At 44.0% G+C, this 15,375-nt stretch overlaps 1 protein-coding gene across 2 annotated transcripts; it reads right to left on the minus strand.

Moving 5' to 3' along the window:
• Positions 1–36: 36 nt before the first annotated feature.
• LOC133425049 (OX-2 membrane glycoprotein-like) lies at positions 37–15,096 on the minus strand. 2 transcript variants are annotated; one of them, XM_061715701.1, is made up of 8 exons: positions 14,966–15,096; positions 13,580–13,663; positions 13,298–13,421; positions 12,029–12,358; positions 11,309–11,635; positions 9,642–9,926; positions 8,619–8,723; positions 37–1,926 (listed from the first exon to the last, which is right to left on the minus strand). In XM_061715701.1, exons 2-8 carry the CDS (start codon positions 13,583–13,585, stop codon positions 1,922–1,924), a joined length of 1,182 nt encoding a protein of 393 aa, XP_061571685.1. In that variant the 5' UTR covers positions 13,586–13,663; positions 14,966–15,096; the 3' UTR covers positions 37–1,921. The 2 variants fall into 2 exon arrangements, with proteins under 2 accessions (XP_061571685.1, XP_061571683.1); XM_061715699.1 differs by having other exon boundaries at positions 8,619–8,726.
• Positions 15,097–15,375: the final 279 nt, after the last annotated feature.

The raw sequence follows: 15,375 nt of genomic DNA on the forward strand, positions 1-15,375 counted from the left end.
ATTTCATGAGGAAAAAAAAAAAAAAACAGATCTCAACACAAACAAAAGTCACAGATAAAGTTAGTTTGTTGAGTTAAATTATATTTTTTCATATTTAAACTGTATAATCATCTATTTATATACATATATCAGACTACTGTAAAATTTATATTTAGTTTAATTAGTGCATATTTGTTTTGGACACTTATTTAACAAAAGTTAACCAGTTAAATAAAACTGTACATGGTGACTGCAGGACTAGTATCCCTAATAAAATGTGAGCAATGCTGATCCCTACAGATCATCTTTCAAAAACTCAGAAAAACTGTACAAAAAAAGCACTTCAGTGTTCAAACAGCATTAATGACAAACTTAAAATGTCCTTCATGTGCGGACACAAGCGCTGCCCGTGTGTTTCCCAGAGGTATGCAGAGCGATTCCCAGCAGGGTTCATCTGCTCAGGAATCGTCAGGGTGGCGTCGACCGCGAAGGGAACAGGTCGGCCTCCCTCCTGCCGTCCCACACGGCAGCTAAAAATACCAGAGCCCCCGTCTTCCCTCACCGGCTGACTCACACAGGCCCGCTTCACTACATTGGAAATCAGGATTGCTGCTGCTTTTGGCTTTCCCGTTACTGGCAGGTTTAAAATGGGACTCCTTTTAATCATCCTTCTCCACCCAACAAACACAGGGATTTCAGGTGATGGACACCATCGTGGCGTACCAAAACCATTCAGCCGTGGCGAAGAACTCCAGAGGAGCAAACTCGCCGCCTGAGTCGGAAACAGTTTAGTTATTTCAAGTATTTTTGTTTTATTTGACTGTACTTTTGTTCCTCTAGTGTTCAGCTTTCGAGTGGAGACGGATGACATCACAGGCAACAACCCAGGCGGCGTTTATAGAATACATATAAGGGAAAAGTGGGCTCTAAAATGCACGTTTGTCCACAGGATCCGCGGTGGCCCCGCCCGAGTGGGATGTATGTCAGGCTACTGTTACTCAAATTATACAGGACACACACAGAGCTTTTTTTTTAGCTCACGCCCGTTTACTTCACATCTACTGTATTCGCCACACAGGCGTCAGATGGGAAGCCTATAAAACTGAAACCAAAAGGGATCCAAAACCAAGGACCTCACTTTCAACCCAGAGGGGGTCCGTAAGTGGTGAGGTTATTCGCTTATGTTTCCAGTAAATTGCCCGTTTATCTAATCATTTACCTCTTCGATACAAAGAATTAGCCTGATTCCTCTGGATTCAACTTCAACAATCAATCAGAGAAAACGTGACGCAGGCGGAGTGACAACCAGACCTTGTGATTGGTTGGGGGATTTCCTACACTGGATAACTCGACTTATCTTAAGTAAATGGTTATTAATGGATGTTCAGGCCGTGTTTCTGCCGCTCCCTTCAGTTAAATCTTATTAATGACCTGAGTTCCTTTAAGCATTAAATCATTATAAAATTACACTTATGAACATCGAATCAACGTAAACTTTAATTACTGACATTGATATTATATGGGAGCTAAAATGTTAAAAGCTACGTTTTGAGCAGGTTTTGGACAACAGAAGAGGTCAGAACTTTTATCATAAGACAACTGATCCAATCTCACCAGAAAAAGTGCTGAAAGAACTGTTTTACCTCCAACTAACTGTCCTCCCAAATTCCACAAGATATACATATAATCCTCTTTTCTCAGAGTTCATTAAAGTAAGGAATTTTACTACAGAAAGTGGAGTTTCTAGTATTAAATAATGTGATTTTAGTTCCTGCAGGATTCCCGTGTGTCCCCACCAGTGTCTCCAGTTCATGGGAGCAGAAGCAGCAGCTCTGTCCCCTTCCCTCTGCAGGCCGAGCTGAAGGCCCGGTGCCGGGTAGCCGGGTCAGGGTCAGAGCTCCGCTGGCCCTTCATCAAAGCAGTGCTGGAGCCGGCGTCCAAATCAGTCTGGACAGAAACACAGAGCGGGACACAGTTAGTTGTTCAGCCTACCTCCAAAAACCCTCATCTATGTTTTGTTCTCCACATTTTTGTGAATGCTGGCTTGGCAGTCTGCGTGTCCTGCCGGGCCGCGACACCCTCTTCCTGCCAGGGCGCCCCCGAGATACCATCAGTAAAAAGGTCCATGGAGGTGTTTTCAGCCGTTAAGTGACACAGTTGTTCCACTTGCGCCTGCACGTACTTTAACATGGGACGGAAGAATGTGTCAGTCCTTTGTGAAACAGACTGTGGACTAAAAAAAAACACAGAAAACAATAACAAATTCCCGACCATTTGTTATGCTCTGGGAATCACAGCAAGATTTTAGTTAAGAACCACTTTTCAGTCCACATTTCTACCATTTGGGAGTGGCATCAAGTAAAACAAGACAAAACATCACCCGTGGGCGTGCACCAGGGGGCGCTGCATGCTCTGGTGAGTTTTGAAAATGAAACAAACCACATGATGTGGGCCTCACAGACAGCACAGCTTTACCAACTTAATCACTGCTGAGGGTTCGGAGTGGTATGTGAGATGGTTCACATCATCATTATCATCGTTTTCAGGAAATAAAGCATCTCATCCACAAGTCTCAGACAATGTGCATGAAAGCTATTCAGTCAAAATACTTATTTCATCATGCAAATTTAGTTTAGTTTATGTCTTTAATTATTGTGGACTGTTTATATTATTTTTATTCTATTTTATTACTTGTATTTTGCACCGTGGGCCAGAGAGGACTGTAATTCATTGTGCTGTATGTTGAATATAAAGCTTGAAATATGGTGGGACGCTTCATGATGCTTTTTTTCTAACTAAACTGTCCTCATATTTCTTTCATGTGCAACATTTCAGCTTCCTGGTTGAGTCTGAAAATCACAGTTTCTTGACTGATCACCAGGGTCTGGCTCCAAAAGTTGATCAATCCCCACTGGCTGGTTTTCTTTGGGCCCTAAGCCCTGTACTGACCTCTTAGCACAGCTTTTGACCCGTACATAAAGCACGTCACTGCAACCATCGTACATTCATAACAGGATGTACGTCACCTTAGATGGAAAATACACTTAATAGTACCAGTAAGTACGCATCACTAAAATGGCTCAGTAACTGTAAATCAAAGATATGAAAGATTTATTTAAGAGTTTTAATATGAAATCCACAGCAAATCAGTTTCTAAATATTCAACTCTACTAAATAAATCTCAAATCTGTGGATAAGCATCGCACATTATTTCAGTTTTTAAATAGATGTGGTGAAGTAAACGGGGCTGTGATTTTTTTTTCTGCTGAAATTTCTTTTACGAAATCTGAATATTTCTGTACGTAGGTGTCCCACGTAATTACGCATATAAGGTTGTTAAACTCCACAGTAACCACATGGCACAATGGGTTGGGGCGTAATGTGAACCGGAGGAAGAGTCACCACAGTTGTTTCACTTCATCTTGAGGGAAACATTACAATGTTCATGGCAGACTATCCGATCATTGTTGGGGCATTTCACTCTGAACCGCACCGTTGCTCAAGCCCAGCCACGAAATTGCCAGGTAGGTGGCAGTAATATGACTGGATGGTTTCGGTGCTGCGGAGTGACGAGTTTCCTCATTCCTCCGTCCTGTCACGTTAAATCAGGAGGAAAAACAGAAATTATCTCCTTGATTTATCAGCATGTAGATTACAGCTGGTACATCTGGATGAGATACGGCGTAGGAGTGTTTACACGAGGATGAGTCGGGGAAGAGCAGTTCCTCAAAATGAAAATGTCATAACTTAGAAGATTGATCCATTTCACGGAAATTCAACAGGAGGATGCAGGATTAATCTTTACAAGCACGTTCACGCCTGCCTGTACTCAACATCCCCACAAGCATCAAATAATGAAACATTTCAGGAATTCCTCAGCCACACCTCATTGTGCCTGCGCCGGCAGTGCGAGTGATGCACGGGCGGCTCATTCAACCCCCGGAGCTGAAGCAACATTTGCGGCCTGAAGGCAACAAAAAGCAACAGTGAGCCGTTCCCTCTGTTGGGAATTATCGACACAATCGACAGAGAAAGGGCTAAAGGTGTTTCCTGCGCAGCGCCCAGCAGATGTCTTCCTCTTCTCAGGAATTCATGTTTATTCATTCCTTTTTTATCCATTTAATCTCAGTTGTGCCCTATTTCTTGCGCCGTCTGCAGGACGAACCGGACCCGTGGTACCAACTTCCCGCTTCCTGCAGCGCTGCAGACTCAAAGCCTCCATTGAAAACATTTGCTTGAGTTAAAAGCTCACAGCCCTTATCTGCGTTCAGCTTCCTGTCCCCGCCCCTTCACTACGTTGAAGTCTGTACATCTCCACCCTGGAGATCATGGAAACATCCGCAAATAGACCAGCGGCGTCTTACTGGAAGTACCTCAGGCTTTTGCCGCTCTGGCCATTTCCAGCTGAAGCCGGCAGGCCGAGGCCAACGAGCCCCCACTTTGAATCAGCGGGCGCTGTAGGGGCTCGACCTCAAGCCACAGACATCACAAGTCTATAATGGGCCCTCGGTGGCTTTTCTCCGCAGCTGAGAGGCTCTCGCCAACAAAGGCTTTTACTTTCAGACTTGCTACACGCTTGAGGATTTTTATCTTCCTAGTAATTCAGAGAGGATGTGGAGAGCTCGTCGTTGACTTGGTAGTAAACACTGGGGCGAGCTCTAAATCAACAATCCTGCCCCCTGTGTCGAAGCCTCGCAGACAGTTTTGTTTTGTGGAATTCAAATCTATTTCAAGTCAGTTTACAGAGTCTCCAAACGCACTCAGATCCACCTTTTCACTGTCATCAACAGATTCTTTCAAGGACTGAGTAGTGTCCCATATGTGATGGTAAGAGCGTGGCTCAGTCTTCCTGAGACTCTCCACGCCGTCACACGCCTCCTAATGACTTCAGGTGTCTTATTCACTCACAGAGTGGGTGTGATGTCATTAAAAATGTCGTAAAAGAGTATGAACAAACCCTTCAAATCAGCTCCAAAAAAGGATGTTGGGTTATTCACTCCCCTTAAATGACAATCTGAACCACATCACAGTAAAAGCATGTGTTCCCGGCTCGTCCTTGTCGAGCCGAGGCTGGAAAACACAGCGTGTGCACAGTCGTATGAGAGGGGACGTTGTTATCAACTGGGCACAAGTTCAACTTCAGGCTTGCCGCTGCTCCCTCATCCAGGCCTCCTAATGTCTGTCTGCCTATCGCTTTCCTTGGTCCGAGGGATTAGACCGAGAATTAGAAAGAAAAAGAAGGTCTTTTCTTCTGGCTGTTAACTCCAGACAATCAACCCGAGCACTTGTTATTCTGCTCAGGCTCCCCGGAGATGGAAATGGAGGAAACTTCCAGCCATGTGGGAAGTTTAGGCATTTCTGAACAAAATAAAATCTATTTTTATAGTTTGCATCCAGTCAAGATATCAATCACACGGGAACCCTGTATTTGAGAGTCTAGGTTGACTGTAACACAAACAAAAAACCCTCTCAAATCAGCAGCATGACACGAGCCTCTGTTTAGTCTGAAAAATGTGGGACGATGTTTAACTTGGAGCGCGGCGTGACGAGGCAGCAAGAATGCAACCAATGACTCAACTGGATCCCATGTTTGAGAAATATAGTGAGTCCAAGCATGGCAGAGCCAAAATAAACAAGATGTGCATTAGCAAATTAAGATTTGCCATGCGTCAATTCTGACTTTGAAGTGTCAGCTTTTCTTTCTTAGCGAATTTGGTTTGGCCATGAGGAGCCCGGTTTTCAGATAACGCGTTTGTTTTCCCCCGCCTGTCCTGCCTGGGTGGAAAATATATGTAATCAAGAAGAAATAGGCAGCATATGCCACAATGCACTGGCACCAGGCTGTCTCCGGACACCCGGACAGGAAAGGTGTTCACAGGAATCAAAGAAGTGTTGACACGCGTCAGCACCTCCCCTGCTGGTTCGGGCCCTTTTGAGTGCGTTTCCTGGAAAAAGCGAGATATTTCAAGGCTGGTGGCCCAAACAACAACTACCCCACACAGGTTAAATCCACCCTGACGGGACAAATTCAGGATCTTTGCACCATGTCAGAAGTCGTCCTTCAGAACCAATATGCCTAAAAGAGTCCCTATACTTAACACCGCCTACATGTTTAGGCAATGGTGGCATAATGGAAAGCAGAAATTAACTACGCAACGGTTATAGATGAGGTCAATGACACCTGTACTTCATTTTCAAAGGAATTTCTGAATATCAAGGGTCAGGCAGCAGGAGAGTGGCATATCAGAGGAGAATTAATCACGTGTCTGACTCCCCAGCGGAACTCATGTGAAGCCCAACATTACTAAATGAGAATTGCTCCAATATGTCATACTTTGGATTGTAATGTGAAAGTATTGATATGAAAAGCAAACTTGGGTGTCACGGTTACCCGAAGATCTTTGGTTCTTAGTGTCTTGAATAAAGCTCCAATAGATGCCAATGTGACATTTCTGATTGCAGAAAACCAAACAAAACATAAGCAGGAATGTGATGAGACATTAAATTAACTGTTTCTTTAGTCAGGCGATCCACACAACCGTTAACTAGTGTTGGTTCTCAACGGCAGAACTACCAGAGTAACCTGAAGAAGAAGAAGCGAGTAACTGGATCCAATGTGTGGGCATCAGAAAGGACAGTCCCTAACTGCTTCTCGTCATATTTGGCAGACAGGGGTGTCTCGGTTTCTCTGGGCCAGTTTTCCTTAGGTACTACTACTACTATTATTATTTAGCAAATGCTTTTATTCAAAAAGAAAAAAAAACACAAGCAAGAAATCTCATAGGAGGGTCCAGCTGGATCAGTGCTGGTCAGACTGCTGAGAGTCCAGTTGGACACAGGTGCTGCCATGCCAGTGCTTGAATACAACAGTCCCTTTATACAAGAAAATTACGTCTAAACGGACACCGTCATAATATCATTTATCTAATGTAATGTATAATTACAATATCTTGTCATAAGTGCATGCAGCTTACTCAGTGCTGAGTCCTGCAAACAGCTGGATCTTCTAACTAACTGTGATGTGCAGAGAGGTTTACTAGATGCAGAAGTGCTCTTTAAAGAGCTGAGTCTTAAGCTTGTTCTGCACCCCTCCCTTAACTGTGGGGAACCGCAAGGCTCCATGCTGGGCCCAATTCTTTTTGCTTTGTACGTGCATCCATTGGGCTCCATTTTTCAAAAGCATGACATCACTTTGATCAACTGAGGCTGTATTAAATCTGCTATAGAAATAAACTTAACTATTTTGAATTTTCAAGATGGCTCATTCTTTCTTTGAGGCTTATCATTCATTTAAAGTGGTTCATGAGAGGATTTGAGCCAATTTAAGTCCATTCTTAGTAGTGCTGGGCGGTATGACCAAGAATTTATATCACGGTATTTTTCAAAATTATATCGGTTTCACGGTATATCATGGTATTTTTTTTTTCATGCACAACTGGGTGTTAACCACATTTTCTAATGATTTGGAAAGGAATTGCTGCAGTAAATTGGCTTAGAATGGCCTATTTTACTGTCATGAGGAGGATGCATAAATAAAATAAATTTGATTTAGGCATGCTTTTCAAAGAAAAAAATCTTTTACAAAATTACAAGGTAGAAAATATTTATTGAACATAAAAAAACTGAACATGTTTTAATTTCCCAGCATTATGTTGTCTTGGTTCCACCTCCTGGTGAATGTTAGGTAAAATTCTTATGTGGTTACTTTTTGGTTGGCCAACGATTTATGTTAGTGGTGCGCAACCGGTACGGGAGCGGCCAGTCTATTTCCTTATATTACAACGCCGTTATTAATTGTTCGGTTTTTTCCCCACTTATTCCACCGAACACCGAAAGTGTTTTTTTTGCCATTTTCGGCCGAACAATTTCGGTTACCGAACAATCGGTGCATCACTACTGCTAAACAGTCCCCTCACAAGCAGTGTCCAGCGGCGCTACGTTCCGCTGCGCCGCGCGGCGTTCCCAACGTTGTGTACGCTACTGTACATACTCACCGGTATTACGGTATATGAAAAATTCATATCATAAGAAAAATAAACACCGGTATTCGGTATGAACCGGTATACCGCCCAGCACTAATTCTTAGTTTTCATCAACTCCTAAATGTTATTTTAGTTGCTAAACGTATTTTTGTGGATCGTTACCTACAAGCATCCTCTGTCCAATACAAGCAAACATATGATCCTTCATTCATTTCCAAATGACTGAAATACAAGTAAAATGACAGCGTTGAGAGTTGTTTCACACAGAAACAAGTCTTAGCAGACAAACGCTGGCTGTGCTGCAGTAGGTTTTGGCTTGCTCTGTCAAGAATGCTGTTGGTTTATGTAATCAGCAGAAATGGGAGCATTTCATCACAGTCACAATGACAGGCACTCAAATCTTGGCCGGCACAGCAGGCCACAAAAGAAACACTGCACTCCATATCAGCTCAATGTTTCCCTGCCATAAAAGGGGCCGTATGAAAGGAATATAAACAGTAAAACAAGAGGTTCAAAGCTACTTAAACTTAAAGGTAGTTTTATTTAATTAATGCATATATCCCTGTATGTGTTTGGGAAGCTACCAAATAGGATCTATTTGTGGACGTTTGCTGGTAGCCGTCCATGAAAGACATAAAACCCCCTGATCAGACTCACCTTCGGTGCAGATGAAGCACTTGCAGAGACAGACACACAGACAGAGGAGGAGGACCGCTGCCACGCCGCACACCGAGAGGAGGACGATCACAGCCGGACGCACCCCTGCTGAACACACATAGGTCCAAAATGTTTTGTACACCTACAACATGTGTTTCATTCATGACATCTGGAGGAAACAATGCGGCGCGAGGGAACAAACTAATCTTTCCAGTATAGTCGATTCAGGGCCTGATCAAAGCAGCCATAATTACCCCCCGACTAAAACAGAAAACCCACCAAGGCCTTCATTATTGGGTGCTGAAGCCTTAAAGAAGAGATGTTTAGTTCATTTTGTTTTGGTCATTTACATTTTAAGATGTTTGCATATACACACTGTATATGTATACACACAGGTATAAATATATATATTATATATATGTACACATTTCCTTTTTTTTGACCAAAAAAGTATAGGCTGAAGCCTCATGGCTTATTTTGCCTATCCGTTTCAACAAAAGGCAGCATTCAGAAACAAAAAGATACTAATAAGAAGAAAACGAAACGAACGAACAAAACAAAGAAAATTAACAAAGAAAAGAAGAAAATAAATGTGGTCACTCACGATTGAGGACAGCTGCAGGAGGAAAGTTGCATAATTTAGATAGTTTAATATGAAGATAATGTATATTAGTGTTCTATATTTATCTATTATTTTAGATTTATAATTTTTTTTAAATTTGTAAATTGAGCTACTTTTTTTTTTTAGTTCCTCATCCAGGCGGTTCCATAGTTTCACCCCTTCGACACCGATACACCTTGACATTTTTTTTTGTTCTTGGCCATTTCTGCTCAAAAATGCCATAGCCCCTTAGGTTGTACCTGCTTTCCCTCACCTGGAACAACTCCAGGATACAGTGTGGGAGCATCTGGTTGTGTTGCCTTGTACATTGTTATTGCTGTCTTGAATTTGATTAAATCGTATAATTTTATGGTGTTTGTTGAACATATCTGTTGAAATCTCCCAGCAGCCCAACTCCTCACCGTGGGTGTTGAGGGCCAAAACCATGGGTTTCTCCAAACCCGGGTGGTGCACGAGACACTTGACCGACCGCTCGCTGAGCAGCGCTGCCTGGAAGAGCAGCGTGCTGGTCACGATGGTGGTGCCGTCGCCCTGGTCGTACACCGACGAGATGGGCGGCCCCATCGTTCGGTTCTCACCGCCCACGTCCCAGGTGATCTCTGCGGCGGGCCGGGACTGGGCCGTGCAGTTGGCCTCCGTGACTCCGGAGGGCAACGTGACGTGGCTCACCTCCGGCGTGGGCAGAACTGGAGAGACAGAGGAGAGAGAACAGAGTTATCTTTTTTATTCAGCCGTCATATCGGAGGCTGACAGGCATCACACGTCGCCCGTCCATCTGCCTGCGCTGACGTCACAGGTCGCCCTCCGTCCGGTCGGCCTGGAAACCAGAGCCAGACAGAGACATAGGCAGAGCAGCTTTTACTGACTGCGTGTGTTCATGTGTGTGTCTGGATATTCGGTTCTGTCAGCGGAGACAAAAGCGAAGCCTGTTCTGCCGAGCAGGACAGACCAGCACACACCGACACACACACAGGGGCCTTGTGTCCAGGGGAACAGTGAGCCACTCATCCCCCCCGGGCCTCATCCCAAATTAATCACCACTTTCCCTTCGGTGACTCCCCCTCGCCCCCTCCCTTATTATCACTACAAAAACACACAAGAGGAGGAAGGCCGAGGGCCACTCGCGCTGCTGGATCGTTTGTTTATGACTTCTAAAAGTCCAAACGCTCACCCTCACTTCGTCCCTGGAGGAGAAAGAGGACGGGGTTGAGAGTTGGCCGGGAGCAGAAAACACCAGAGCAGCTCGTTTAAGGACCAGCTTCAGTACCTCACACTCTCGAGTTTATTTATACTCACAGCTTCCTTTTCCTGACCTGCATGAGGCACACACACACACACACACACACACACACACACCCCCACCCTCTCGGCCTCCAGTACAGATTCTGAAGAATAATCTAGTTCTGTGCACAGTTATGCATTTTTAACACAAACACCTGAATTACAGAGAGGAAAATGGGTTATTGAGCAATCGTAGATCATTTAAGAATGTCTCACCAAGAAAAATAATCACTGCCCTGGATTTGTGTTTACTGCTTAGCTCTCTCATGGAAGAGTACCAGTAAACCAAAACTCATTAACTGGATTAAGGAAATGTCTACAACTTTACCTATGTATAAGATTACTTACATTATAAAAGGGGAAACTATCATTATTTCAAAACATTTGGGGTCCTTTTATGGAATATATGGAGAGTGTGGATTTAAGTGGTCTGGGGCGGATGAGGCGTAGCTACTAGTGATCCTCTGCAGTGCTCTAAAACTATTTCCTTTCTTCTGATACTTGATTTCTTTATTCTGTGTGAATTGTACATTCGAGTTTGTATTTCTGAACTATGCACTTTTTTTTTTTTTTTCCTCTTTCCTTTTCTCATATAAAACTAAACTGAGTGTTGCTTTATGATATCTCATAAATACCTGACTTGTAAGGAAATATGATTCCAATGCTGGACAATAATTCAGCTGCCCTTGATGTTTCCTTTTATGCAAGAGCACTCTTATTTTGTTTGTATAATTGGAAGGATTTTGAAAACCAAATGAAGATAGTTGAAAAGAAAAGAAGGTCTCACCATAGATGGAGAGGCAGGCGGCGGCGCTCTTGGTGCCGTCCGGGTAGGTGTGGAACTCGCAGGTGTAGCAGCCCTCGTCCTCCGTCTGCACCCTCCGGATGGTCAGCTGGGTGTCTCCCAGCGTCTGGCTCAGGCTGACCCGGTCCTTGAACTGCTCCTCCGTGTGAGGGCTGTTGGTGGCGAAGGACGCCACGGTGGCCGTGTCGCCCTGCTCCGCCGTCTTCCTCCAGAGCACCTGGCGAACCCTCTGGGGGAGGCTGTACCAGCAGGACAGCGTGACGGGCTGCCCGCTTATGGCCGTCCTGTTGCCGTCCAGGTGCACTTTCCCTGGAAAAAAGACCTTTGCTATTAAAAATATTGAATGGGAAAACAATTTTGCAGGCGTTTGCAGTGAAACCTCACAGGACCGACTCGTTAACAGGTTTAGAGCTAACAAAAGCAGGTCTGGTAATAATAAAAGTGTGTGTGTGCACATTTAAAAAGGAACAACAGGAAGTGTAGCTGGGTGGGTGGGCTGCTTCTTCTGCTGATCTGGGAGTTTAAATCTTACCCTGCTACTTCCTTTCTCAGGACAAAGCCAAACAAAAACAGTACAAAGTGTCAAGATCAGGAGAATCCAGCACACGAGCAAGAAAAAAAAAAGCTTTGCATTTACGTAGAAATAGTGGATAGAGAAATAAATTAAACAGATCTGTTAAGAGGTGAATTTCAAGCACCCACCAGTGACGGTGATGCAGGTGGAGGCCTGCTGCAGCCCCCCGGGGTAGATGTCAAAGATGCAGCGGTAGCAGCCGCTGTCGTCCGGCCGCGCCCGGCTGATGGTGATGTAGCTGCTGTTGCTGTGGGAGGTGGTGAGCTGCACGTTGGGCTCGTTGTGGCTGACGTGAAACTTGGCGCCCTGCTCGTACGCCAGGAGCAGCTTGCCGTGTTTGTTGACCCAGCGCACCTGGCGGACCGTGTCCCCCGTCTCCGTGGTGATGTTGCAGCCGAGCACCAGGGGGTCGCCGGCCTCGGCGGTCAGACTGGCCGGACCTATGGGTATGACCTGACCTGGAGGAGGACATGAACGTGATGTCAGATGGAGACGTCAAATAATGCTTAACTGGATTCAGCTCGTGGGGGAAACCTGAGGTGTACACATCCCTACAGATGTCGCTTTCCACCTTCTGGAGTTTGGTTTAGGCCTGTGTTGAAAAAAATCGATTTCCCAGTTCTAAATTGATTCTCATATTAACTCCTAAAAATCGATTCATGTCTAAAGATCGTTTTTTTGTTTTTGTTTTTTTTGGGGGGGCGGGGGGGGGGGTTATTTTCTTTTATTTATTTATTTATGTATTTTTTTTTTTTCATTATCCCCAAAAAAGGAATGTTTTGTTGGACACGAGAATAACTGGTGCCATGTTTTTGCCTTTAAATATGTTTAAAAGGTATGAAAACATTAAAGTTTTCAGTTATAGTTGCATACATTGTCTATATTTCATTACTTTATATACTGTCTTGGGGTTACATTTGCAAAAAAAGGTAAAAACCAAATTCTCAAAAATTAAAAACCAAAATAGACCGAAAATGGAACAAATAAAAACGGAATGTGGGAAAAATTAAAACCGATTTCACCCGTCTGTTTGTTGCCCTGGATCTGTTTGATAATTCTGACCCACATGATGTTTCTGAAAGCAGTTCTATCAGCATTCTGGGAGGGGATTGGTCCTTACAGCATCATTAGCTGCCAATACTTGCCGTTTAATCTCAATATAATACTAGTATTAATATGTTGCATAACTAGACAGTCATATAATTCATGCAACAACTCAAAAAACAGTTTTAATGACGCTAACCCAAATCAATATCGGAATCGGATCAAATCTTGATAATCGATTCTGAATCTTAAGAATCGGAATCGAATCTTGACATTTGAATCGATCCCCAGCCCTAGTTTGGTTCAATGTGAAACTCGTGAATATTAATGGCAGGAGCTGCTGCAGAACGTACAAAGCGTGGTCGAGACGGCTGCTCCTAAAATCCACAGCAGCAGGTACAGCGGGAGGGCGGGTCCAGACATGGTGCATGGAACCAGGGCTCGCGGCTCTGACCCAGTCCTACATCCGGGCTGCAGCTGAAAACACAAACACCATCAGAGAAACTGCAACCGCAGCCCGAGTATCACTGGCAGACCTCACATTAAGCACTTTTGACAGCTTGTGGCTGCTGAGACTTGAAATAAAGTTGTTGAATTGGCGGAGAATGAATCCAGCAGTGGGGGTGCAGACATACCCCCATCGGCTGTCCAGGGTTTTGACGCGTTGAGCTGCTGCTGGTCAGCACTGCTGTAGCTGCATCTTCTTGGCACGCTCTCCGCTGCAACGGGAAGCCAAGGGATGACATTAGCTGTGACGGCATCACCTCAGCATCATGACAGACGACTCTCTTATGAGCTGAGAGGAAAACACTAAGATAGGAACACTTCTTGGGGCGAATCTTGTGCATGTGATGGCAGTGTTAGTCATTGCCATGGCAATGGGTAAGCATCAACCGCATCACCTGAGGTCTAATGAAGGTGTTACATGCAAATCCACAGCAGGAGCTGGTAATTATCCTGCAGCAAAAACAAGATGCCACCTCAGTGTCTAGACGGCATCAAAGCGTGAGATTTCAAAATCGATACCTCAAGGAAATTACAGGTGATGAGGCAACAAATGAGTAGTCCATACTGTGCACATAATCAGAAAACAAATAGCTGTTCGGCCCAGAGGTTGGTTGGTGGTAAATACCACACGGTGTGGTAAAACTCATGACTCATTGTTGAAAAAAGACGAGAAATAAAGTCAGTTTAAAAATCAGCCTCAAACCTGAATTTAAAATACCCTGGACCAGACGCTGGGATCGGCTTTGATCAGACTCAGTGGGAGTTTGATAGATTTAGGGGGGGGAAGAAAAGAGGAAGCTGCCTCACCCACAAAAGACACACCAGGTCCAGACCTCGCAGATTTATAGGCGTCATTTGCTCTTTTACAGGGCCAAGTACAATACTTCAAACGTGCAGCCTGCTCCTGTTGGGCAACAGTTAAAATCACTTTTCCACTACAAACCTGCCCCTGCAGACAGCTGTAAGGGTCCAATCTGACTCAATCAATTAGCTCCTGGGCTTGTAATGTGAAACTCCAGCAGAAGCAGCACACAGAAACCTTTGAAATTGTGCAGCTTGCAGGACATTAAAGAGACATTTCTAACTTTAAAGCATTTTGCAGGTTCTTTCAAAGTAAAGTAGATATACTCCATATGTGTGACAACAGGGCGACATGCATGTTTGCCCCGAACCAAATCAGCACAGCTGGTTCAGCACCAGGAGACTGGAGAGTTTACATGGGATTCATTATTTTTTTCCACTTCAAAAGGTGTACTATGAAAGGAAACAGGTACCATAAGCAGATTTGTATGGCTTATATAAAATACATTAGTCAATGGAAGGGATATAAGGTTGACAATAATTCATTAGAAGGGACAAAACCGCTAAAAATAACTTTAAAGTGCAACTCAGTTAAAAAGAAATGCTGTAATATCCTTAAAATGTTCATAATACTGACAGAATTTGGGTTAAACACTTTAAATTATGCAGATTAGCAGTTCAAACCAGCGGATTACTGCAGTTGCGAGTCTTACCTGCTGAGATGATGGTCCACAAAGAAGAAGCAAAGTCCCAGACTGAGATGCTGTCGGTGCTTCAGGTGAAGTCAAAGTGAATCCGCATGATCCCGGTGCAAACTTTAAACTGAGACCTGATTCTCTCCTGCGTCGCGCCGTCCTGCCACTTCAACCAGCCTCAATTACTCCGGCGTGAAAGCAAAGAAACAGCGACGCCTGGTGGCCGACGTGCGAAACTGCGGCCAATATTTAAGTGGAGATTCGAGGAAAGTCTGCATCAAATCTTATTTAATCTCTCACATGACGATTTTATTACATGTTATATATATGTATGTATATGGATATATAGAGATATATTATACATACAGTATTTATGTATGGGTATATCTCCGTTAATATATATGGATATATAGTTATATGTAGATATG

Source organism: Cololabis saira, chromosome 24 (assembly GCF_033807715.1).
Source record: "Cololabis saira isolate AMF1-May2022 chromosome 24, fColSai1.1, whole genome shotgun sequence".
Taxonomy (NCBI): Eukaryota; Metazoa; Chordata; class Actinopteri; order Beloniformes; family Belonidae; genus Cololabis; species Cololabis saira.

Bases quoted from the DNA above. Each gene is read 5' to 3' on its own strand.
- LOC133425049 (XM_061715699.1), bottom strand. The intron at 12,359-13,297 runs GTACGTTCTGCA...GTCCTCCTCCAG, and splicing joins AGCCGTCTCGACCACGCTTT to GTCAGGTCATACCCATAGGT. The intron at 9,927-11,308 runs GTGAGACCTTCT...CTGTCTCTCCAG, and splicing joins CGCCTGCCTCTCCATCTATG to TTCTGCCCACGCCGGAGGTG.